We start from the raw sequence: 21,845 nt of genomic DNA on the forward strand, positions 1-21,845 counted from the left end.
GCAAAAGTTCTTATTCAGTGTAGAATTTGAGAGTAAGACACGCCTATGTTTAGTTTACATCTTTACGTTTGATCCCGTCATTAGCCGTGTGAATCGTCTGAGACGCATGCTCACTAATTATACTGCAATCTCTTCTCTACTGCACAGCAGAGACGTGAGTGCCTCATCAGGTAGTGATCCGAACCATAAGCATGACTTATGGCAACAATCATAAAAAAGAAAATAATGTACTAAATCTCTTTTCATTGAAAGTTAAGTACATTGTACAGTTGGTGAAAATTTTGCTCTCATTCAAATATTTCAGACAATGTTTCACTCTTTTACTTTTTTTATTTTATTTTCTGCAAATTGGTTTTTACTTTTTAATACAATCATCAAAATGTCTGTCAATAAACATTTCATAATTATTATTTCCGTTTTCGTCCAGGTGACCTGATGAAGGAGGACGCCGTGCTGGCCTGGCTGACGAACATCGAGTCCATGGAACTTCCGGATGCCATCGAAGAGGTGAACGCCAAGGTGCTCGAAAGTCTCATCGACGAGACCGAATACGTTGCCGTTCTCTTCTGTGAGTGGACATCACATCACACAATTTAAAATACAACCTCTCTGATATGATTGATATTTAATGCTCCAACCTACAAAAAAATTCCATTTGAACAAGTCTAAAGTACATTCGGTCCAAGGAAAAAAAAAATATTAAACAGCAATTTTTCGTTAAGAAAGAGAAATCAAACTGCAGTTGAATCGTTTAGCTCTATCTGTAGCGCTGCACGAAGTTTAAGAATATTTCCTCTGCTTTATTTGTGACATTACCGGATGCGCACATTCCAGCTTTTATTTTAGCATCAAAAATGACTTATTTATTCGTATATGTAAAAGCTAAGCATGAATAACATTGAATGATGGAATCGTAAACTTCAAGTTTTATTAATGCTATTTTATGCTGGATTGTAACAAAGGTCAATGAGCTGGAATCTACCATTTTTATTACTTTATGCTATTTTATTATATTCTCCCCTCACAGATCAGCTGGAATTATTGCTAATATTTTCTTTGAGCATTTTTTATTTGCATATTTCCTAATTGCATTTTTTTCCTCTTAATGGATCACTATTTGTTTCGATCCATTTTAATGATTAGTTTTGATTTGAATGCTCGTGTCATTTTTCAGTTAATAGAATTTCGGATCTTTATTGTTTACTTTTAAAGTTATTATAAACAAATAGTCATTTTTTTTTTATCTCGCAACCTTTCTGTCAATATTTATAAAATTTTCTATTACAACTTTTATTGGTTAATCTGTGACTGACTTGGAATATTGTTAATAAGAAAGCAAGACTGAAATATTTCTGTAGATATTTCAACTGATGTAAGACTGACATATCTCCATGTAATTGATAAGAAAAATACATTGACATCTATTTTAGTAAGAAAAAAAAAACTGCGTTTTAGGAAGAAATGACGCTTCTTGTAATTGGTATAATTTTCTTTAAAAAAAACAGTAAAAGGAAGAATTTAGAACACAGCAAAGAAGAAAACATAAGTTTTTTAATATGTGTGCATATGTGCCCTGTGTCATTTCCCTTGTTCGCACGGTAGTATCCGCAAAAGCAGTCCGTTTCATTTCTAATTTCTTGTATATGAAGTATAGAGAAAGTTTTGTAACCGTCAAATAAATTCGGACGGGAGGTTTGATGAATCTCCAGTCCAAATTCCAGGTTATATATATATAATATGATATGCAATTTTGTGAATGCATATGTAGTTCTATATCAAATTTTGGGTGCAGTTGGTGAGACATTTTTAAAATACAAGTTCGATTTTCGGATGCCATACCATTAACCACATGGCAATGATTAAACATCAAAATAATTTGACAAGAGTCACACGTAAATTGAATAAAAATGCTAAATTCACTTTAAAGAATAATATTTCGTAACATTTAAAGTGATATCGTGCAAAACGTTCTCGTACCCATGATTCACCATTTTTCCCGAGGAATGAAGAATAAAATTTTAATGACAGAGTATCCAAGAAAGTGAAGGCGGAATTCAGAAGATGTAGATGTCTTCACGCAGAACACACGGGTGACTATTGAACTCGCATCAATGACTGCGAGCGAGAGAAAGCCTACCGCATACGCACTATTCTTGTGATGAAAGGAAATCACATAGAAAAATGATAACTTAATCGAATAATTTCCTTCTATATTCAAATTCTTCCTTCTTACCAAATAGTTTGAATACGGGAGAATTCTTGCTTTGGCAATCTACAATACGTCACATTTTATAATAAGTTTTGGCTCAGAGTAAAGAAAATCGAGCTTGAATTTTGGAGCCTATTGATTTATTTCATCCAAAAGTTGACACGTGGTGTTTCCATATATCAGATTTTATTTATCTAGTTTATTGTGGTTTTAAGATAAGGTGTTCATATAGCCTGGATAGACAGACGTCATTTCGAAAATAGACTTTTCGGATTCTTAAATGTCTGAACACTGCAGAATCATCTAAAATTCAAGGTCTGTTTCTGATTCCTTGCAAATTCAATGTGCTAAAAAACTAAATCTGCAAAAAGTTTATGTTATTTGGTAAATGACAAATATGTATATTCTGACGATAGCAATCGAAATGCTTGCAGCACTATCAAAATCTGAATCTAATCTTTTGGTAAAATAGTAAACTGTCATCTCATACTTCATCAAAAAATATTTAACAAGACATAATGAAGTGTGTAATTATTGTATAATCAGTTTTGGCATATTTCTAAGTCATAAAAAAGGGTAGAAATCGAGTCACTTCTATCTAACCACTTTGAATGAAAAAAAAAATTCTGTAGGATATATGACAATGATATTTTTAAATACGGCACTAGTATGCCTGTTTATTTTTGTTCTCTTATTTCCAGATAAAAACGACGCCGAGAGCGAGGACGTTCTTCGTGACCTCGAAGAAATCGACGACGATGCGGACAAAAGTGGGATAGCCTTCGTGAAAATTAGTGACGAAGTGCTGGCTCTGGAATTCGGACTGGAGACCTTGCCGGCCCTCTTGTACTACAGGAACAAAGTGCCTCTGCTATACGATGGTGAGGAATGGAGTTACATTTAGGACAAAACTGAAACGTTATTTTGGAGAGGTCCAATTTTAAATCGCTACCTCTGAAGATAATCGTGGTCCATCTTTGAAACGAGTTCCCAGATGCAATATGGTTGTGTTTTATACTGTGTAGTATTGAGAAAAAAATGCGATGCCTTTCCTTCGATTAAGGGGTGTAGAATGTGATGCAGATCTACAATTTTTAGGATAAAATCACACATCAAATTTCATAATTTTCTTTTGATAAAATGCAGGCAAATGTCCTCCATCTAGTTCGTCATTATTGTCTTTGAATATTGTTTTAGTTGCGGTCATATTCACAGAATCGGATAGATCATCAGACTTCCCTTAGAAGAATTTTGTCCAAAATTTTATAGTAATCTGCAGCTATCAAATTTGAACTTTCTTGCTCTTTATGTTGTATTTCACAAATTGATTTGTTTCAGACATCTAAAAGGAGTTAAAGCGCGCGTAAGGTGAATGTGTTTTTTGTTTACTCACGTTCAAGAGACCAAACTTTAAATAAAAAGATATATAATCGAAATTATATAATATAAAGATATATAAAAAAATGGAATGCTACTAATGCAAATTCATTTAAAAATAGGGATTTTAAGAATCTTAAAGGCCATACAAGTGTGTTATTACATAGAATTTAAAATAACAATTAGAGAAAAAATGATTCATTTCTTCACATTCTTATTTTTCATTATTTGTTGAACTATACTGAATAGTTTTTATTTCGTTCATTCATCCATTTTGAATGAATTTGAAGTGATTCACATATTCTCCGAAAGCTATCTCCGTTCTCAGAATATTTCTGTTTTCGTCAGTCATAACCACAGAAATTCGAGAATGACATTTTTAAACAAACCAGTCTGAATGATTTGTACTTGAGCAGATCTTACCATCCCCTGCCCCCAATTTCCAGCTGTGGGACTTTTCCAGATGTTCTATCCTTCCTGCGTCCCCCCCCCCTTTTTTTTCAGAAAAGGCTTATTATTCTTATACTTTTAGAATAGAGGAAATGGCATATGATGAAGGCTTGCGTTCCTAGTTTGGATGCAAGTTATCTTAGCAGCGGTTACGAGCCAATTTGGATGGTGATGAATCTCTATATAAATTTATTTTGTGCTTTGCCGTCCTTTGTTTACGTTAAAGATGAAATTGCATTTTGCTTCACGCAGTCAGTGTTAGAAGCCGAATTTCTAACACTGACCGAAGTCGAATTTCTAGCATTTTAACTGCATTAAATGAATATTTATAGATACTTTAATATTATAATGATAATATAATTTTAGGATATTCATTCATTAAAATATTAATTATTATAAATATTAATATTAATAAATAGCTAATTCCAAGAAAATAATCAAACTTTCGGTATAGTTTATGTAGTAGTGAATTGCTTCTATCTTTGAGCAGCAAAGCAAGGTTAATGTTCGATTCTATGAAATTAAAAAAATTCAAAATTATATAAAATTATCTTAACAATTTATATATTAATTAAATTTAATATTTAATTAATATATTACTTATTTTTATGCAAAAAATCAATGTTCATTTATGTATATTTGAATTATAGTTAAAATTAAATTTGTGTTGCATTTTGCATTTATGCTCATTTCTCCGGACTATTTATCCTATTGAGCCCTCATAAAATAGCAACGATGAGCCCGACATGCTGTTCCTCCATCTCTCATCGATTGATTTTCCTTTCAGGAAATCTTCACGATGAAAAACTGGTCCTCACGTGGCTCGAAACTCACAAAGATCTCGATGCCGATGTGATTGAAGATATCTCCAGCAGTATCTTACCGGCACTCATCGACAACACCACGTTTTTAGCCGTGCTCTTTTGTAAGTAGCGCTAAAGAAATTGCACTCTCATAATATAAACTGTTAACCACATTTTTAATCCTCTCACACAAACACTGGAAATCTGAAAGATTTTGATATTATTTGAGAAATGAAAATGTTGAACTTTGATACTAAGAATGCGTCTTCAAAAGATCATATTTTTATTCTCGTAATTCGTAGCGTGAAAATACGTATAGGCGCTCTTTTAAAAAAAGATTTAAACAATAATAGGAAAAATCTAGTGAATTGTTGGCTTATATACCAATTTCATTTGTTTGTTTTTAAATGTATTTTAAGACAAAATGTTTCATGTTGTATTTGAAATTTTCATTTCTAGGGGGGAAAAAGAGGGCAAGAGGAGGAATTCAGTATTTGTTCAATAAAAAATCTCTTTTGCCGTTTTATTTATATAAGTTAATAAAAACCCCATTTATTACAAGATATTTTATATTATGACATATAATCTTGAGCAATTTCGAAAAAAAAAAAAAAAAAAAACCTTAATGATTAAGAGCTCCAGGCCGAAATGTCTTGATTTTGCAGAAAAATGGTGGTTGTTTAAGTGTGAAAAAATGCGGGCTTACTTTGATAAACCTCAAGAAATTTCAATCTTTAAATTGCAGATTTTAGTACTATTCTTATAAAGTGCTGGAAGCCGTAATATTTTATTTGGGTTGATACAAAATGAAATATTAGTTATGCAATTTAGTAAATTGTTACCCCCTTAACACAAAGCTCTGCTCTTTCTTTATTATTATTTAAGTATTTTTCTGCACATTACATTATTTAAATGTAATATGCATGTTGTCAAAAGATCGAGTTACATATTCTCATCTCATCTAGCCCAGTTCAAAGTCATTCTACAATAAAACTGCAATTTAAAATTCTGTTAATATTTTTTATATTATTTTTGATCCTATATAACTTTAAATATTTTTGTTCAGTGCAAGACTATATCAATCTGTGTCAAATATTTCACCAATTAAAAAAACAGTTTTAGAAAAAACTTATAAAAAAAGATTCTTTACAATGAGAGTCTCATTTTTATTCTCTTAGACGACAAAAACGATGAAAACAGCCAAACAACTCTGTTAGAACTGGAATCAATCGATGATGACACCAGCAAGCACGGCATCCCTTTCGTCAAAATTTCTGATTTGGAAGTGGCTTCAGACTACGGAATAACGGAGCTCCCGGCTCTCGTCTACTTTGAAAAAAAGATACCAAATTTCTTTCAAGGCAAGCCATTTTTAAAAATATTTATTATAAAAGATGATGCAATTTTAGAAGGAAAATTAATTTCAATAATCACTAGTACAACTACATAATCTTCAGAAATAATATTTGGGTTATGTTTACCAGTGAAAAATGTGGCAGCGAAGCTTCCCTTGATTTTTATACTTTCTAGAGTAATTTGCTGAGGTTGGTTGAGGCTTGACATCATCGATATAATGTCATTTTTGTCCTTTCCTTTCAACTAGAAGTTGTTATTGTTTTGGTCATTCGTCGATAATGTAATATTATGATTCCTTGATCTTGTTTTAATAAAGCTTCATTACCCGCAATGCAAGATCAATCCAGTCTGAGAATTGAGAATTGCGAGGGGGATTCAGATGAACTGTCCTGCTTATAATATTACATGTCAGCTAATTGGTGACGAAAATATTCTTTTTTTTATGTTTTTAACGGAAGGGTGAAAGAAACCCGGAGGATTCATTTCACTATTCGAACCTCTCAGAGTTCATTCGAAAAATCAATTTCAAATAAAATTTTAACTTTAAAAATATTTCTCAATAAGATGAATTCATTTTGCATTTTAGATAAGTTCGTTTAAAATTAGTACAATGAATACTTTTTAAAATTTTCTTTCGGTTTAAAAATTGACAGTGTTTTTATGGACTTTATGGAATTGGGAAAAAATGTATCATTTAATGAAACTTCTACATTGAGGTATTTTAAAATGAATTAAGGTTATTACGTGAAAGGGCACCAAAATAATAACTCGAAAGTATGGATTTATTATATCAAATGCTTTGACTATTTTACAGCTATGAGACATTAACAGTGTTTTTTGTTTTTGTCGGTATAAGAACAACGATTAAATGAAACTTAATTCCAGGTGATCTTAAAAATGAAGAGGAGGTTTTAAATTGGCTAATCCACCAAAAAGAAAGCGATGAAATTGAAGATGTCACTAATAAAGTATTGGCGCAAATGATAAAGACTTCCGATTTCTTAGCAGTTTTATTTTGTAAGTATTTTATGAACTTATCTTTGATGTCCTCAACATTGATCAAATTTAATTATAAAACAAGATTGAAGTGGATGTTTTGCACTTTATGACTGATATATGAAATCGTTTTTTTTAATACTGGATCATATAAAATATTCATTAATTTATTAAAAATATGCTCTCTTGCGATTATGATATTGCTATAATGATGAAAAGGCAAGCCATCCTAACAAATGACAACTCTTGTGGTAGGACCTTGTCTTAGAAATTGGGGGGTTTCAAATGTACAGTCTGATTTTACAGAAGGTTATCTTGCATGCTAGCCTATTCACTTTATCAATACGGAAAGACCATCCAACGAGACCAACGCCCTAGTCATCTGGATATCCTCATCCTTTCGTCGACTGAATACCCATGCTTTGTCTCACCCAGATAAGTTTGGGCATTTCTCTGAGAACCCTCAAAAGATGCCCGAGTTGCTTAAAAGCTATCAGTTAAGAAAAGACCTCTTACCTCTTATCAACCCTTTAAGAACCCGGTTGCTATTGGAGAGATTGTTTTTTACCTTTGAAAGAGAAACTATAGCCTTCCAGTATTCTTAGGTACCTGAACTAAAACTATCGTTGGTACGAGAGGGTTAAATCTGACGTTGGCCTTTTACTGCTGTAAGACGGAATTTCGGAAAAGAGTCCTCAAGTGTCATCAAAATCACGAGGTCCATCTAAAAATAGTTCTCGCATTATTTCAAAATGAAATTCTGATATGACAAATTATCTTTCTCCTGTGAGATTATTTTTCACTTGTATAGCGGAAGTTAAACAGTCATTTAGAGCTACTAGAAATAGCAGGAACATTTCGTAGCGTACATTTTTTTTTTTAATCGAGATGTGTTCAGCATATAAAGGAGGAAATCTTTTCCACGCAAAATTCTCTTAAATTCTGAGAATACGTCAAGACAGGTAATCCCAAATCGTAAAGGTATCTGAAAGCCCGTTTGAAAATGAGAAAGCTAAAGACGAAATCTCTTTAAGATGGTGAAAATCGTCGCTCGTGGTGTGAGTTTGAAGCAACTCTCTCACTAATAAACGTATCGGATGCGAGGCTAGTAAGATATTTTGCAGAAAATCCTTTATGTCTCTTTAAACAGAATATTGGATATTACTAAATAATTACATATGAAATCATTTCAAACGATTAAAAAGAAAGAATATCAAATGAATAGAAGACATTCCCGAAAGGGCACGAATACTACGGACTATTAAGTTTCCAAAGGTGAAAACTGAATGCTAAGTATATCCCAACATTCATCATGCGTCTCAGTGTGCCATTGCAGACTATTACAAAATGTATTTTCCCCCGTAATTTTAAATTTGTGCTAAATTTTTTGAATTGCCATGCATATATGTTTACTGTTATGTTTGTTCGATATTTTTTTCGTTTATTTAATGTTCTCACTCAGTCGTTAAATTAATTTAAGCTTCTAAATGAACTAATAATCCAGATTAAACTAAAGTTCATTATTGATAGTTGAGTTTAAGCTGAATGGATTCAATTAAGTTAACAGTAATGAAGTGATGAAACAACGATCTCTGAAATACGAATCTATAACAGAAAACAAATTCGGCCATATATAATAAACATTATTAATGCCATTACAGTGTTGCGTGTTTTACACATGCTCAGATTTTGCCGTAAATAAAGTAATAGTGCCTTCATTTCTTGAAAAGTGAAATATCTGCATTATTAATGACTGAAATTTGAAATCTATCGTAACAAACAAGTGCAGATGTCATGTCTGCGCTATTTTTCGCAATGCATATAATACCTATAGTTTCAATCCGTCTCTTAGCTCGGCTTCATTTAAAGCATACATTTCAGCCAACCGATTTGAAACTATATTAAAAGTGTCATGATTCTAATGACTGTCAAGTAAAATTAAGCTTTTTTTTTTAGAAAATTGGCAATAGGTTAGTTCAAAAACTTTTTGATAGATATATATTAAATAATTTTTAAAATTAAGTAAATCTTAAAAAAATATGATTATTTTCCATTCTCTTACATAAAATCGAAAATACACTAAAGGAAAAAAAATCGATAAGAGAAATCGACTTCAAGACTTCATTAATGGATAGCCTATGTTAGTTGAGAATTGTTTCGGATGCGCTCAACTTAGTCTCGGCTGCAGATAATTTCGCCTTCAAATTGCGTCGTTTCAGATGGCGTACGTCGATAGAGCTCTTCTGTTCCTATTTTTCTATAGTAGCGTGACACATTTCATACAAGAATCTTCGAACTGTCACGCATATTGCAGCCTTTGTGGAACTTTGATGTGATCAAAAATTTGAACTTTTATGTAAGAGCGCAAAAGATAAAAATCTAGTCACCCAGAACTGAAATATCCTCATAAAAAAATAAGTAAAAAATGAGTGCTGTGATTCAACATCGATGATACTACCGAACTTGCTTCTTTCATATCTCAGAAAATTTTCATTTGCAGATTCCCTAAAAATGATCCGCAACTAATAGTTCTATCCAATATAATAATATTTCAATTTTATGAATCGAATTGGCAGACGAAAAAAATTTTGTAAACTACAACCAGTTTTTATCTTTCTTATTTTTGATATTAGATTTTAGTTAATAAAAGTTATGAATTCAATAATAATATAGTTAAAAATTAAAATGGATTATTAGTATTAATATGAAATCTGCTTTTCTACAGAAATGCAGAATAATCATGTTCTTTCTCATACTTCAGAGGTTAGCTTCTTTCTTTCTTTCTTTTCTTTTTGAGTACGCAACTGCCCAAAAATTTACAGCATTTTAAAGTTGCAGGGAAAATTTAAATCCCATGGAACAATCCTTATTTAATATTAATAAAAAAATTTTTTAAAGGAAAAGGTATTTACTCTTCTGACTTGCAGTAGAAGCACACATTCTGGCCTGCAAGAAAGCTTAAAAATTTAATAGACTACGTGGTGAGTACAATGTAAAGGCAGCAGAAAGTAATTTTGATGCCCTAATTCTTTATTCAAACTTCGTCGCAGACGACAGCGGGAGCAACACCAGCCAGGCCATCACTGAAGAACTGGAACGCATCGATGACGACTGCGACCAGCACGGAATCCCCCTCGTCAAGATTGACGACAGCCAGCTGGAATCGCTCTACGGGATCAAGAACCCTCCCGCGCTGGCTTTCTACAAGAAGCAAGTCCCGAAATTTTACACGGGTGAGGACTCTCATTATATGAGTGGATATTACTTTCGGTTTTGAGTTTACCATCTCAGGAAATATTTCTCGAAATGTTGTTGAATATAATCTTTATTTTCAGCAAGAAATAAAGGTAATAATTATCCACTCGTTAAAAGAATGTAAATTTGCAGCTTTTAAATAATATTTATTGATCTTTTAAATAGTGTTTATAAACATGGGCAACTATTACGAGCCCAAAAATTGGCGGCTCATCGATGAGATTTGTTATTAATAATATGGATGCCCTAACACTCAAATAAAGATATTTAAAAAAATGTATTCATTGTTGCCAGTTCATAAAAAATAGGATCTAGAACCAGATAAATGACGACACAATTCAATTTATCTTAAGAATACGACCAGAGGAATGTAGTGAAGACCAAGTCATAAAAATATCGGAAAAATGATGACACTTAAGTGAGTTAACAAGACAGAGGAACCGTTTCACGGACAACAGATGTCTTGTGTTCAGGCATGTGTGCTTCATTCTTTTAGAATACGATACTGTCTAGTTTTCTCTGAGTGTATCAGAACGAATATCAATAACTGTTTTTCATAAAATAGCGCTTGTTATTAGATAGGAATGGATTCTGCATTTCAGACAGCATCATTGATTCGGAATAAAATGAAGGAGACTTTTAAGAACATTAAGTGAGTGTCACAGCGCTTTAAACATTAGTTACACATCTAAAATAATTATCAAGAATTCAGCTATGACAAGGGAATTATTGAAACAGAATCGAAAGATCTTTACATGTAAAGCTTAAAATTGTGATACAAGGCTAATTCTTTTAAAATCATTTACTTCTATCAACAAAGTTTCTTCTTCTTCTTTTTTTTTTTTTTCCTTTCTTAAAACTACTAAATAATTATGATTATGCACCGACTTCACTAGACGCTGTGACAATCGAAATTTTTTAATAAATTTGTTTAATATAAGTTCATTTAGAAAAGCTCAGATAACGAGTGCATAATAACTCTTGGCCGACCGTAAAAAAGAACATGAAGAATGAAGTTGAAGTGAGAGTGTGAAATGAATAAAAAAAAAACACGCTAGTGAAGTAGGAATGTTAATCTAAAACATAATAGAAATTTTACGATTTCCGCATTTTGTTTGTTGTCTAGATTTCTTAACAGATAGCACATTTTCTAAGTAACTACATAATTTTATTTCATTTATCCTAAACCTTTGTAGTTTTAAAAATGGCATATAATTAATTGCATATAAGTATTCGAAAAATTTTATTAAAGACTTTCAATAAAAAAAACACACACACACACGTTATTTTTAAAGGAATTCTTTACTTTTAATGCTTTTATGAGAATAATTCCAAAAAACATTTTAGCTAATGAATATGAATATAATTTTATTTCCTGATAGTAATAGCAGCAATTTTGAAAAAATGATCTGAAATTGGATCTTTTTTTTTTCTCTATACATGATTTGATTCCTTTTCAGGTGATTTATCAAACGAGGAGCAGGTTTTGAATTGGCTTATAGAACAGATGAATGTTGAAGAAATCGAAGATGTCACATCTGCGGTCTTACAGCAAATGATTAAAAATACAGACTTCCTTAGTATATTATTTTGTAAGTCTAACTCTAAATCACATATATAGCTTGCAGTTAAAAAACTGTCAAGTTAAATTAAACTGGTTTGAAGATATTTTTTATTACCTGTTATGTTGCTAAAATGTAAATTTTGTATTTATTATAATCTGTTACTGCGTTATGCACATTTCCATTAATTTAAATAACCTGCACACCCATTTTACTATCTAATTAATATTTCAAATACAAAATGTGCAAATTCTTTATAACTCATAATTACTATCGAAGAAAGATGGAGATATGGCATTTAAAAAAACGTTATTCCCGCGTGGACAGCCAATTTTTCACCAGAAAACTTATTATTAGCTAAATTAAATTTTAGTACGAAAGGAAAACCCGCAGAGATGGTCTCCCCAAAACTTTCTCGTAAACTTTGTAATGATGATATCCCGTGCCCCACGCATAAAAGCTATGAACGCCAAGGGTGTTCAAAATTCTGCACAAGAGAATTGTGCTTTCATAGGATAATGAAAAAAAAAAAAAAAAAAAAAAAAAAAAAAAGACCGAGAACCAATTTTGGTTAACCGATTGAAACCAACATTTTGTGCAGATTACAATTTTAGAAAAAAAAAATATCGCAAACCAAATTTACTACGTTTTAGCATTTTTCATTTATCGCGTTTGCATACATGTAAATGTGCAAACCGCCAAACAGTCAACCCTTTGAAAGATTTGGTTGAAAGTTCAATATGTATCCACACATAAGATGCTAAAACTGTGCTTTCCTAGATGTGTTTAGATTTTATTAATGTGATTTAATACCCATTTTGCAATTTAAAACCTGGTTACTGCGTTATTTTGTCCCTGGATCATTCTTATAACGAATTATATTGCGCTGAAAGTTTTTCTTTCTGCGCAATATAATATGCTTTACTCTTGGTGCCTTTCTGCTTGACAAAGCTTCACCACTAAGAGGCCGTTCGCGAATGAAAACGGTTTTTTTTAATCTTAAACTATTTCCACAACATTTTCTAAGAATTTCTTTTCTTAGTTTTTGGTCCCCATGACACTATCAATGGAATAAATAAAACATAATTAAGGTTGGTAGTTTACCAATTATTATTTATTAGAAATTATTGTCGACATTTCTGTCAATTTATTTCAACGAATTGTTGATACTGTTAATCTTGGAGGGTCATTACCAGCTGCGATTTTAATATTTAGGGCAATTTATTCTCACTGCACCAGTTTCTTTGATTTTGTTTCCTGCGGTCCATTGGCTCACAGTTCAATTCGTGATGTTAATGTGTGTTGGAATATTGAGTTGTGCGATAGCCTTTATTTTATATACAATGCAATTGTGAACGATAAAATTTATAAAATAAAATTATTGACAGAGAAAATTTTTCTGTTATCGATTAGCAAATATCTGAAACTACCACAGATAGCAGCAACGATTCTAAATTTCGAAGTACATTGTAATTTTTTATTATTTGTCTTGCTGAAACTCTTAATAGGTGCAAAATTATTGATAGAAACGTTTATACATTTATGACTACTGCAGAAAAGTTTGGTCGTGATATGTATACTAATAAATATAACCTCTATTCAATGCCTTAGAAAAATTAGAGAAATGAGATGCACAGAAATTCTGCACAAATTATAAATTGCCAAGAATTAATGTTGTACTGTGATGGAATATTGCTCTTAGCACTCGTAAGTGTGGACAAAAAAACAGATTAGAAATAAAAATAATCTCTCAAGACAAGGAGAAACTGCTTGGACTCTCTAAAATTGTAACATCTTGAGGAGAAGAGCAAGTCATGGCTACCACACATTAATAAAATGAGGTGTCCGATAAAATCCATGCATTTTTCCGTGATACGATAGAAAGTTACACAGATAAGTGCCAATAAAAATCTAGAAAGTTTGTACATATCCTTTGCCATCATCAGATTTTGAGTTAGTTTTGATGGATTGTTTCGATTCACTGGCGGGTGCAATTTCTGGCCCCAGCATGGCACTCTTCAAAAGATTTGGTGAAACCAGAACAAAATAATTTTTAAAATTTTACACAAATGGTAACAACAAAGTGTCTGATGATATTCACTCTACCCTTCTTGTATTTCTTAAAACTACCTTTCTGTGTAGAAATAACAGTTCCTGAAATGTGGGTATAAGTTATGATCGTTTACAGTGGCATTTCGAAGAACAAGGTGTCACTTCAAATACCAGAAGCCATACTCGATGCCCAATATTTATCTATTCCGAGATTCATTTCAGTTATCTAATAGGGAGAAGAACACTTCTAAAAAAGATTACATGTTTTTTTTTTCGCTTAAGCATCATTTTTATCATCAGATGCAATTAAAGATACAATATCACAGTTTCTTAGTCATGCGTCAACTGATAAATCGTCAAGATATTTATCTAGAATTCAGTAAATAATGAATGTCATTAAATAAAAATTTGTTATCCTTTTTTGATATTTAGCTCCTGAAATTGTTTACTCTATCCTTATCTGATGACAATATTCGAACTACGTTTAAGACAAATATGACTCATGCTATGCTGCAAGCAGACAAAGGTAAAGAAAAAGAAAGAAAGAAAAAATCAATCAAAGTGGTATCCTCCTCAAACAACAAAATTTCGTCTCTTATTTCTTTCCTTTGAAATTTTTTTTTTCTTGAGAATTCTATCAACACTCATTTCCTCGATAAAAGCCGTTCAATGTGGTAGGAGGAACCTGATTATAAAAGTCGATGAGACAGTTTTTGAGAAGGACGCGCTGCAAATTCAGGAATCGCACTAACATTCTCACAAACGATGAAAACGAGAAGCCATTTCTTTTACAGATCGTTGCCGGAGACTGTAAAAAATATGCAACTGCTACTACATGCCCCCCTCGAAAAAAATAATACCCAATGTCCGTTCTTTCACATTATGTGTTGATTCTATAGAACATATTATGATAGAAACTATTACCTAAATAAAAATGTGCTTCTCCTACAAAAGTAGTTGCGTTATTAAAAATACTTGCTATTTTTCATGTGATTTCAAGATTTCTTCCAACTTCAAAGTGTTTGGAATCGCCTTGTAATTGTCTGATTTAAGTGAAATCTTGTTAGCCTGTTTATTATTATTATTTTTGCAGTAAGAATTAGGAGTGGGAAAAACCATATGTTGATTTTTGAAAAATATACTATAGGTAATACACACACACACACACACATATATATATATATGTGTGTGTGTGTGTGTGTGTGTGTGTGTGTGTACAATATAGGTTAGTAATTTATAATAATTTATAAGTCATATATGTATTCAGAATAATGATTGGAAAAATACTTGATGAGAAAACAACACAGAAGCTTAAAAAGGCCCTTCTAATTTCCACAACTCTTGTTTTTAATATTGCAGGATTGTGAACTGAAAAATATTTTGACTTGATAATGTCCACCCTCTTTTGCATCAAAAACTGAAAAGCCGGCATAAAGTCCTTTTTTTCTCCCTCAACGTTAAATGAAAATATTACCGTAGAGTCAAAACACAACGTGAGAATGCCGGAGGAGTGTTCGCTACTTCCTGCTCTGTGATATGTACGATAGAGTTTGCTTTGTGACTGTGATATTCTATGAACTGACTTCGTCGTCCAGAGATAATTCGGTTTCTATATTTCGATTTTTATCTTGGTTTATTCAGATAGCAAGAATGACGAGCGTTCCAAGAAAGTGATCAAGGAGCTCGAAAACATCGACGACGAGGCGGACGAGCGCAACCTGCCGTTCGTGAAAATAGCTGACGAGGAATTGGCCAAGAGCTACGGTATCGACGATGAGCTCCCGATTCTCGTTTATTTTGAGAAGCAGATTCCGAGCATCTTCAGAGGTGAACTAGCATTTCCTTTTTCTGTGATTTTATTACATTTCTATATAGTATAGTTTATAGTATTTGAATGAAAAATAACTTTATTATCTCTACTAATAATTGAAGATGAATGTATTGTCTGTTGGCCAGACCGTTTGACCTATAGCTATCAAATTTGGCACATGCATACCTTGGAGCTTAGAAATAAGCTCCTGGGAGCGATTTTTTTTTTTTTTGAAATTTCAAATAGAATTTTAATGAATTAAAAAAGAAGCTGAATTTTGGTTTTTTTCCAGCAATAACTTTTATTAAATTGTTCTTTTAATGATGCCATTGAATAGTCGATTAAAGTTTTGCTGAATCTTGACAATTTTTTTCAAATATTTTCCCCCTTATTTCCGCAAATGCATTACATTGTTGCTCCTAAATTCAAACTGTTTTCATTGATTCATCAAATACTTCATTGCGTGATTTTCTTTTGTTCGTGAAAGCTGAAGAAGAAGGATTCTGCTGAATATTTGTGTGAATTACGATATGAATAAAAATGCGAGGTCACAATATCGCCACATTTAGAATGTCGATAAACTGGACGTTTGCTTTTTTAATAGCGCTACTTTATGGTTTTAATATTTATGTTTTTAATGGTATTATGATCTTATGGGTGGGATTGTCCCCAACAGAAAGGTTTATGTACACGGTAGACAAAATTTAATTGGAGTTATTTATCTGAAATCAAACCTAATCAGTCCTCCCGCGAACCAGCCGCTCGCCCGTGTTGTTTAGTGTATAAATAAAAGCTGAACGCATCCACCATTTGCATATGATAGAAACTGGGACGAAATGGAGTTTCCTCAAGTTTTGTTCGCATATTCTATGAAGCAAAAGAAAGAACTTAGAAACAGTCAAATCAAACAACTGTTTCTTTACTGATCAAAAACTAGATTTTTCCATAACACACAAAAATGATTGATCATTAATATTAAAAGAAAATATTATAAAATTTTAACCATACAAAGTGTCATCAAATTTTGCACCCTTCTTTATAAAAGTATGAGTGATTTCTGGAAAAAAATAAACGCTGGGAGATTTTAATCATTATGCAAATTGATAATAATTTCTTTTAATTAAAATTAAGTTGTAAATTGTAAGAGGATTTTTTTGTTTCCTGATGTTTTACATAAGAATCGCTATTTTGTGAAATAATAAAGGACCATTTATACGTTACTCATGCATACGCGTTTCCTGCCCCGATTTTTTGATAACCATCGCAATTATTAGTAATGATTCGTAATCTTCTGAAAGCAGAGATAATTCCGATTTCAGAATTCTCCAAATTTGATGAAGGGCTGAAAACAACTGATTGGTGGCGAGGAAAGAGAATGCTTCTTCTGTAGAGGACGGAATGGACTTCGGACTTATTTTATGTATCTAAACCTTCGTTACGAAACATTCAGTGAACATTCTATTTTTAGTACTGTACTTGGAGACAATCAGCACGACAAAAAATGATTGAAGATATTTTAAATACACACCTGCCTGCAGGTGTATCAATCGCACAAGAAAGAAAGGCATCATTCACTCTCAATATATGCACTCATCATAATAATGACTTTTTCTCGTTTTTAATCCATTGAAATACAATTTAATAATTATTTTCGGTATGACGTCATAAAACACTGTGGGGATTGGAATGTTCATGTTGGGTGTCGGACTCCAATCACAATACCTTCTTATTACAAAAATTAATTTATTTTTCCAGCATTAAAATACAACATATTTTATATCCCACGAGCCGAGCCTGACCACGTGTCGAAGATTAGAGTGACGGGAGTATCGTACGAATTCGTTTACTATTAAGATGACGATGCAAGAGACTAGTTTCCGGTTACGTCGCACTAGATCAGGATCGGCCCATAGGTTACAATCATTTGTATTCACTACAATACTATTATTATATTTTTTGAAAATTGCAATCATTCTTTTTAAATAAATTCGTAATAATCGAAACTGTTTTTTCTTTTCTTTTTTTTTTTCTTTGGTCTTTTTCTGCAGTTTTTTAAAGAATGTATAAACGGTGGTTTAGTGAAAATAATTTTTAAAGAAATAGACATGAAAATATTTTAATTTTGAGTTATAGTGGGTTTATCAGTCAGAAGTTTTAAAATGTTTTTTTTTCTGTGATTTGGGTTGTAATGAGCGCATACCGTGAAATTATGACGAGCCTAAAAAAACATTTATGAATAAATATTTTCTATTATAAAATGGCTTATTTTGAAATGTATAAACATTTCAATCTTAATCACTCTAATTTAGAAGACAAGATTGACTTTAAATGACTAAAAAAAATTTAAAACATGAAAATTCTGAAGACGTTTTCTCTTTTAAATCCTTCAATGTTTGTAATTAATACCTATAAAAAATCATCTTGATTTAAGAATTCCATTCAAATCTGATTTATAACAAATCTTTAATTTTTTTTTCTCAATTATTTATTACGTTCTCCATACATCATTTTTTTCCAACTTTAAAATCGAAAAGACATTTTTCTGGCGGAATTTTACTTTATAGTAAAAAATTACCAGTGAAAAAATATAACAGATTTTGTAAGCTTTGAATCATACAAATACTTTTCTTTTTCATTAAAATATTGAAATAAAAATAGTATTACATAAATTCAAATTTAATTGTTATAACAATAAATATTATAATAAATTCAAATTATTATAATATTTATTGTTTCTTAATAATTAAAATGATGGCTTCATGTTGTCCGGTAGCAGGAAAGGGTCTCAATTATAATCACTGTGATGAAATAAACATTCCTCTTTGAAGAGAAAACAGAAAGTCATCTAAAGGTTGTATGCGTAGAATGACTTCAACAAATTGAATAATATTACAAAAAATAGTTGTTTATCCTTCAATTATTTGTAAGATATTTACCCGAGTTATTATGTTAATTATCAATATAGTAATCAAAGTTCCTTTACACGTTAATTTAATCTTTAGTTGTTTATAATTATATTATTGTAATTATACCTTTGGCTTATTTTATTTCAATAATTCGTTCCATTAGACAGACAACATAACAGTAATTTCATTTTATCATCATTTAGTAAGCGATTAAATAAACAAACAAGCATATGGTTGAGAATTTTTTTTAATTACATAATTGTATTTAAAAATACATTTTGTTAAATTTAGATTTATATTGGCTTCTATTTTTATAATTTCAGAAAAATTTTATTTCTTAAAATAGGTGTTTTACTTCAAATTATGTTAATAATCTCACCCTCCTTAAGTGAATTTTTTTTTATCATTTAACAGGAGATCTCATGAATGAGGAAGCTGTTTTGGAATGGTTGGTTCACCAGATGTCCAGCGATGAAATAGAAGAAGTGACGGACAAGCTTTTGGACTCCATGATCAAAAAACATAGTCAAGTGGCCGTCCTTTTCTGTGAGTTTAGAATCAGACCATTTCTCTATTTGCCGAGGCCCCACGGCTACAGACTATTCATTTCCCTTGAGAAAATGAAACGGAATATTATTAGCAGCAGGAAGTGTGTATTGTATGTAATATATCAGATAATTCTTGAGCTTTTTTTATTATAAATCTCATTGACGGCAGTCACTGATTAAATTAAAAGCAAAGCAAAAATATCAAAATTCATTCGAAAAAATGGTAGAGATTTCATCGAAAGATTTAAAAGATTCAGAGAAATGGGCAAATAACTATCGGAAAAAATGTCCGATGGAGGACCGACTTCATTGCACACATTTTCAAAAAAATATTTTAGACATTTTTTCGAAGCTTCATTGTACCAAAATTAATTATGACTTCCTGGGGTCAATCATTGTCCGTTCTTACTTGACAATGGGCGTAACAATGTTAACATGATCAACGTCGTAATTATGAGGAAAAAAATGTTATTATTAAGTAAAAATGAAGTGATTTTCAACGTTTGCAAACAAAATCATTACATTTTTCTTTTATCATGCAATACGCTAGAATTTCATATATTTAAGATATATTTGATTTCTCTGAATAATAAATTTAAAGTATTTGCATGATAATATATCCTTAAAATATATTAGGGAGAGTGTTGTGCCTTTTACTGATTTTAATATCAATTTTTTATTGACTTCATATGTAAATTCACAATTCGACTGCGAAGCCTCGAATTAGCTAAGCTACTTAATTAATTAAAGTAGACGACAAACTAAAGCTACTTAATTTGTCATTTGTTATATATATTTTTTTCATAAAAATTTCAACTTTAACACTCTTTTGTTATTTAAAAAATCTTGTGCAGTGATCAGTGGGTACGACATAGTTCTGTGTCTTTCACCTTCTCTAATAATGCAAGTAAACTGAAGTGAGAAAATTAGTTTTGTTCACATAAAATGACAAGGCAGTTATTTTTGATTAAATTTCAGTTCTTATACAGAGAAACAAGCTACTTAGAAAAGTTTATAATGTTTAAAACATTAAAAAGAATAAAAGCAAATTATTTGCAAGAATTCTTAATTTAAAAAAAAATTCTTTCCTTTTAAATTATATTTGTTACGTTGGTATTTCATACATAGGAAAAATCTTTACTGAACTTTATAACTTGAAAAAAAATAATCCCCTTTTCAAAATTTACCCTTTTTTCCTTTTTTTTTTTAATTAAAAAGCAGAGTTTCTTTTAATTTTTTTTTTTTTTTTTTTAAATTTTGAGGTCATCTTCTGATTTTACTTCGTATATGGTTAGTGTTTTAAAGATTATCAGTGATAATATTTCATTTAACTTTTGAATTTTCTTTATCCATTCCTGTTCTTCGCTGAATCTGGGACAAAAACTTACATTTTCAAGGGATATTACTCAGGAAAGCGATGGCGCATTTAGCTTTGTGCAATTGGGTCAGAATCTGAGCTATCGAACCTTTGTCGGTTGCATCTTACACGAAATAAAGATGAATTATTGGCCTGTGAACGCAAAATCTTGTCTTTTGTAAAAATATTACTAAGAAGAACAAAACCTATAAAAATGTACCGTCTCATGATATTACGGGTATTTAGAGTTAGATTTAGAAACTCAATTTAATCACATCATGTTTGGTAATAGGTTTACCTACATTATTTGCAGTCAACATCCATTTTTTTTTCATTGCTTAGTTACATTATATTTTGAAAAGATCATGCGTATGCTTGTCTAACAGATGCATTCGTTGTCATGTTAATAGCGCCATTTTTTGTTATTCCAATAACAAGAATAAGCAAGCCTTAATAAGAAAAGTTTCGTGGCTATCGAGGAGTAATGAGCCAAATTTTCTGGAGAGAGAGTTGAGATAATTTCGATAAAGTGATTAAACGAAGAAAAGTAGTTTTGCGAAGAGAATTATCTAAAGACCTACTAAGATTTAAGAGAACAAAAGTAATTTCGTGGACGAAAAGTAATCTGAAAATTAAATCATTTAGATTGAAAGGACCGCACAGTATCAAATTAAAGATTGAAGATTGTAGCAGATGGAAATATTTTAATTCATTTCTCACAAGAATAAATTTCCAATTGACAAGGAAATGAAAAGAGAAAATTTATTTTGGGCTCTCAAGACATATTTATCAATCCAACTTTGTAATCATTTTAAGATTAGAATGAAAGTAGAATGTAGGCCAAGACGATAGACCATAAGATAAAGGGTCAAATATACATTGCATATACAAATTATCATCTTATAATCTGAGGAAATGATCTTAGATTAAAATAATCTCTAGTTCCCTCTGTTTAAGAAATATTGTACCTTTGACGTGATCAAAGAAACAACACATCCTGGTGACAAGGTGCAGCATTTTACACTTTCACAATTAAACTTCTATAACTCATTTTCGGTTCGAAATACTAAAATCCGAATTTGCATAAAATAAGAATAATAGTTTGTCTGTTTCATGCGTAAACTTACATCTTTTCTTAGTCAGATAAAAAAAAAAATTGCTATG

At 31.2% G+C, this 21,845-nt stretch overlaps 1 protein-coding gene across 1 annotated transcript in view; it reads left to right on the forward strand.

Moving 5' to 3' along the window:
* Positions 1–21,845, forward strand: part of LOC129989201 (uncharacterized) — an 80,195-nt gene that overhangs the window by 10,543 nt on the left and 47,807 nt on the right. Inside the window, exons 3-11 of the mRNA XM_056097616.1 lie at positions 428–568; positions 2,911–3,090; positions 4,824–4,961; positions 6,018–6,200; positions 7,081–7,212; positions 10,242–10,424; positions 11,907–12,038; positions 15,702–15,887; positions 19,191–19,322. Of these exons, the coding sequence (XP_055953591.1) occupies positions 428–568; positions 2,911–3,090; positions 4,824–4,961; positions 6,018–6,200; positions 7,081–7,212; positions 10,242–10,424; positions 11,907–12,038; positions 15,702–15,887; positions 19,191–19,322 (1,407 nt within the window). The remainder of the gene's footprint in view (positions 1–427; positions 569–2,910; positions 3,091–4,823; positions 4,962–6,017; positions 6,201–7,080; positions 7,213–10,241; positions 10,425–11,906; positions 12,039–15,701; positions 15,888–19,190; positions 19,323–21,845) is intronic.

Source organism: Argiope bruennichi, chromosome 1 (genome assembly GCF_947563725.1).
Source record: "Argiope bruennichi chromosome 1, qqArgBrue1.1, whole genome shotgun sequence".
Taxonomy (NCBI): domain Eukaryota; kingdom Metazoa; phylum Arthropoda; class Arachnida; order Araneae; family Araneidae; genus Argiope; species Argiope bruennichi.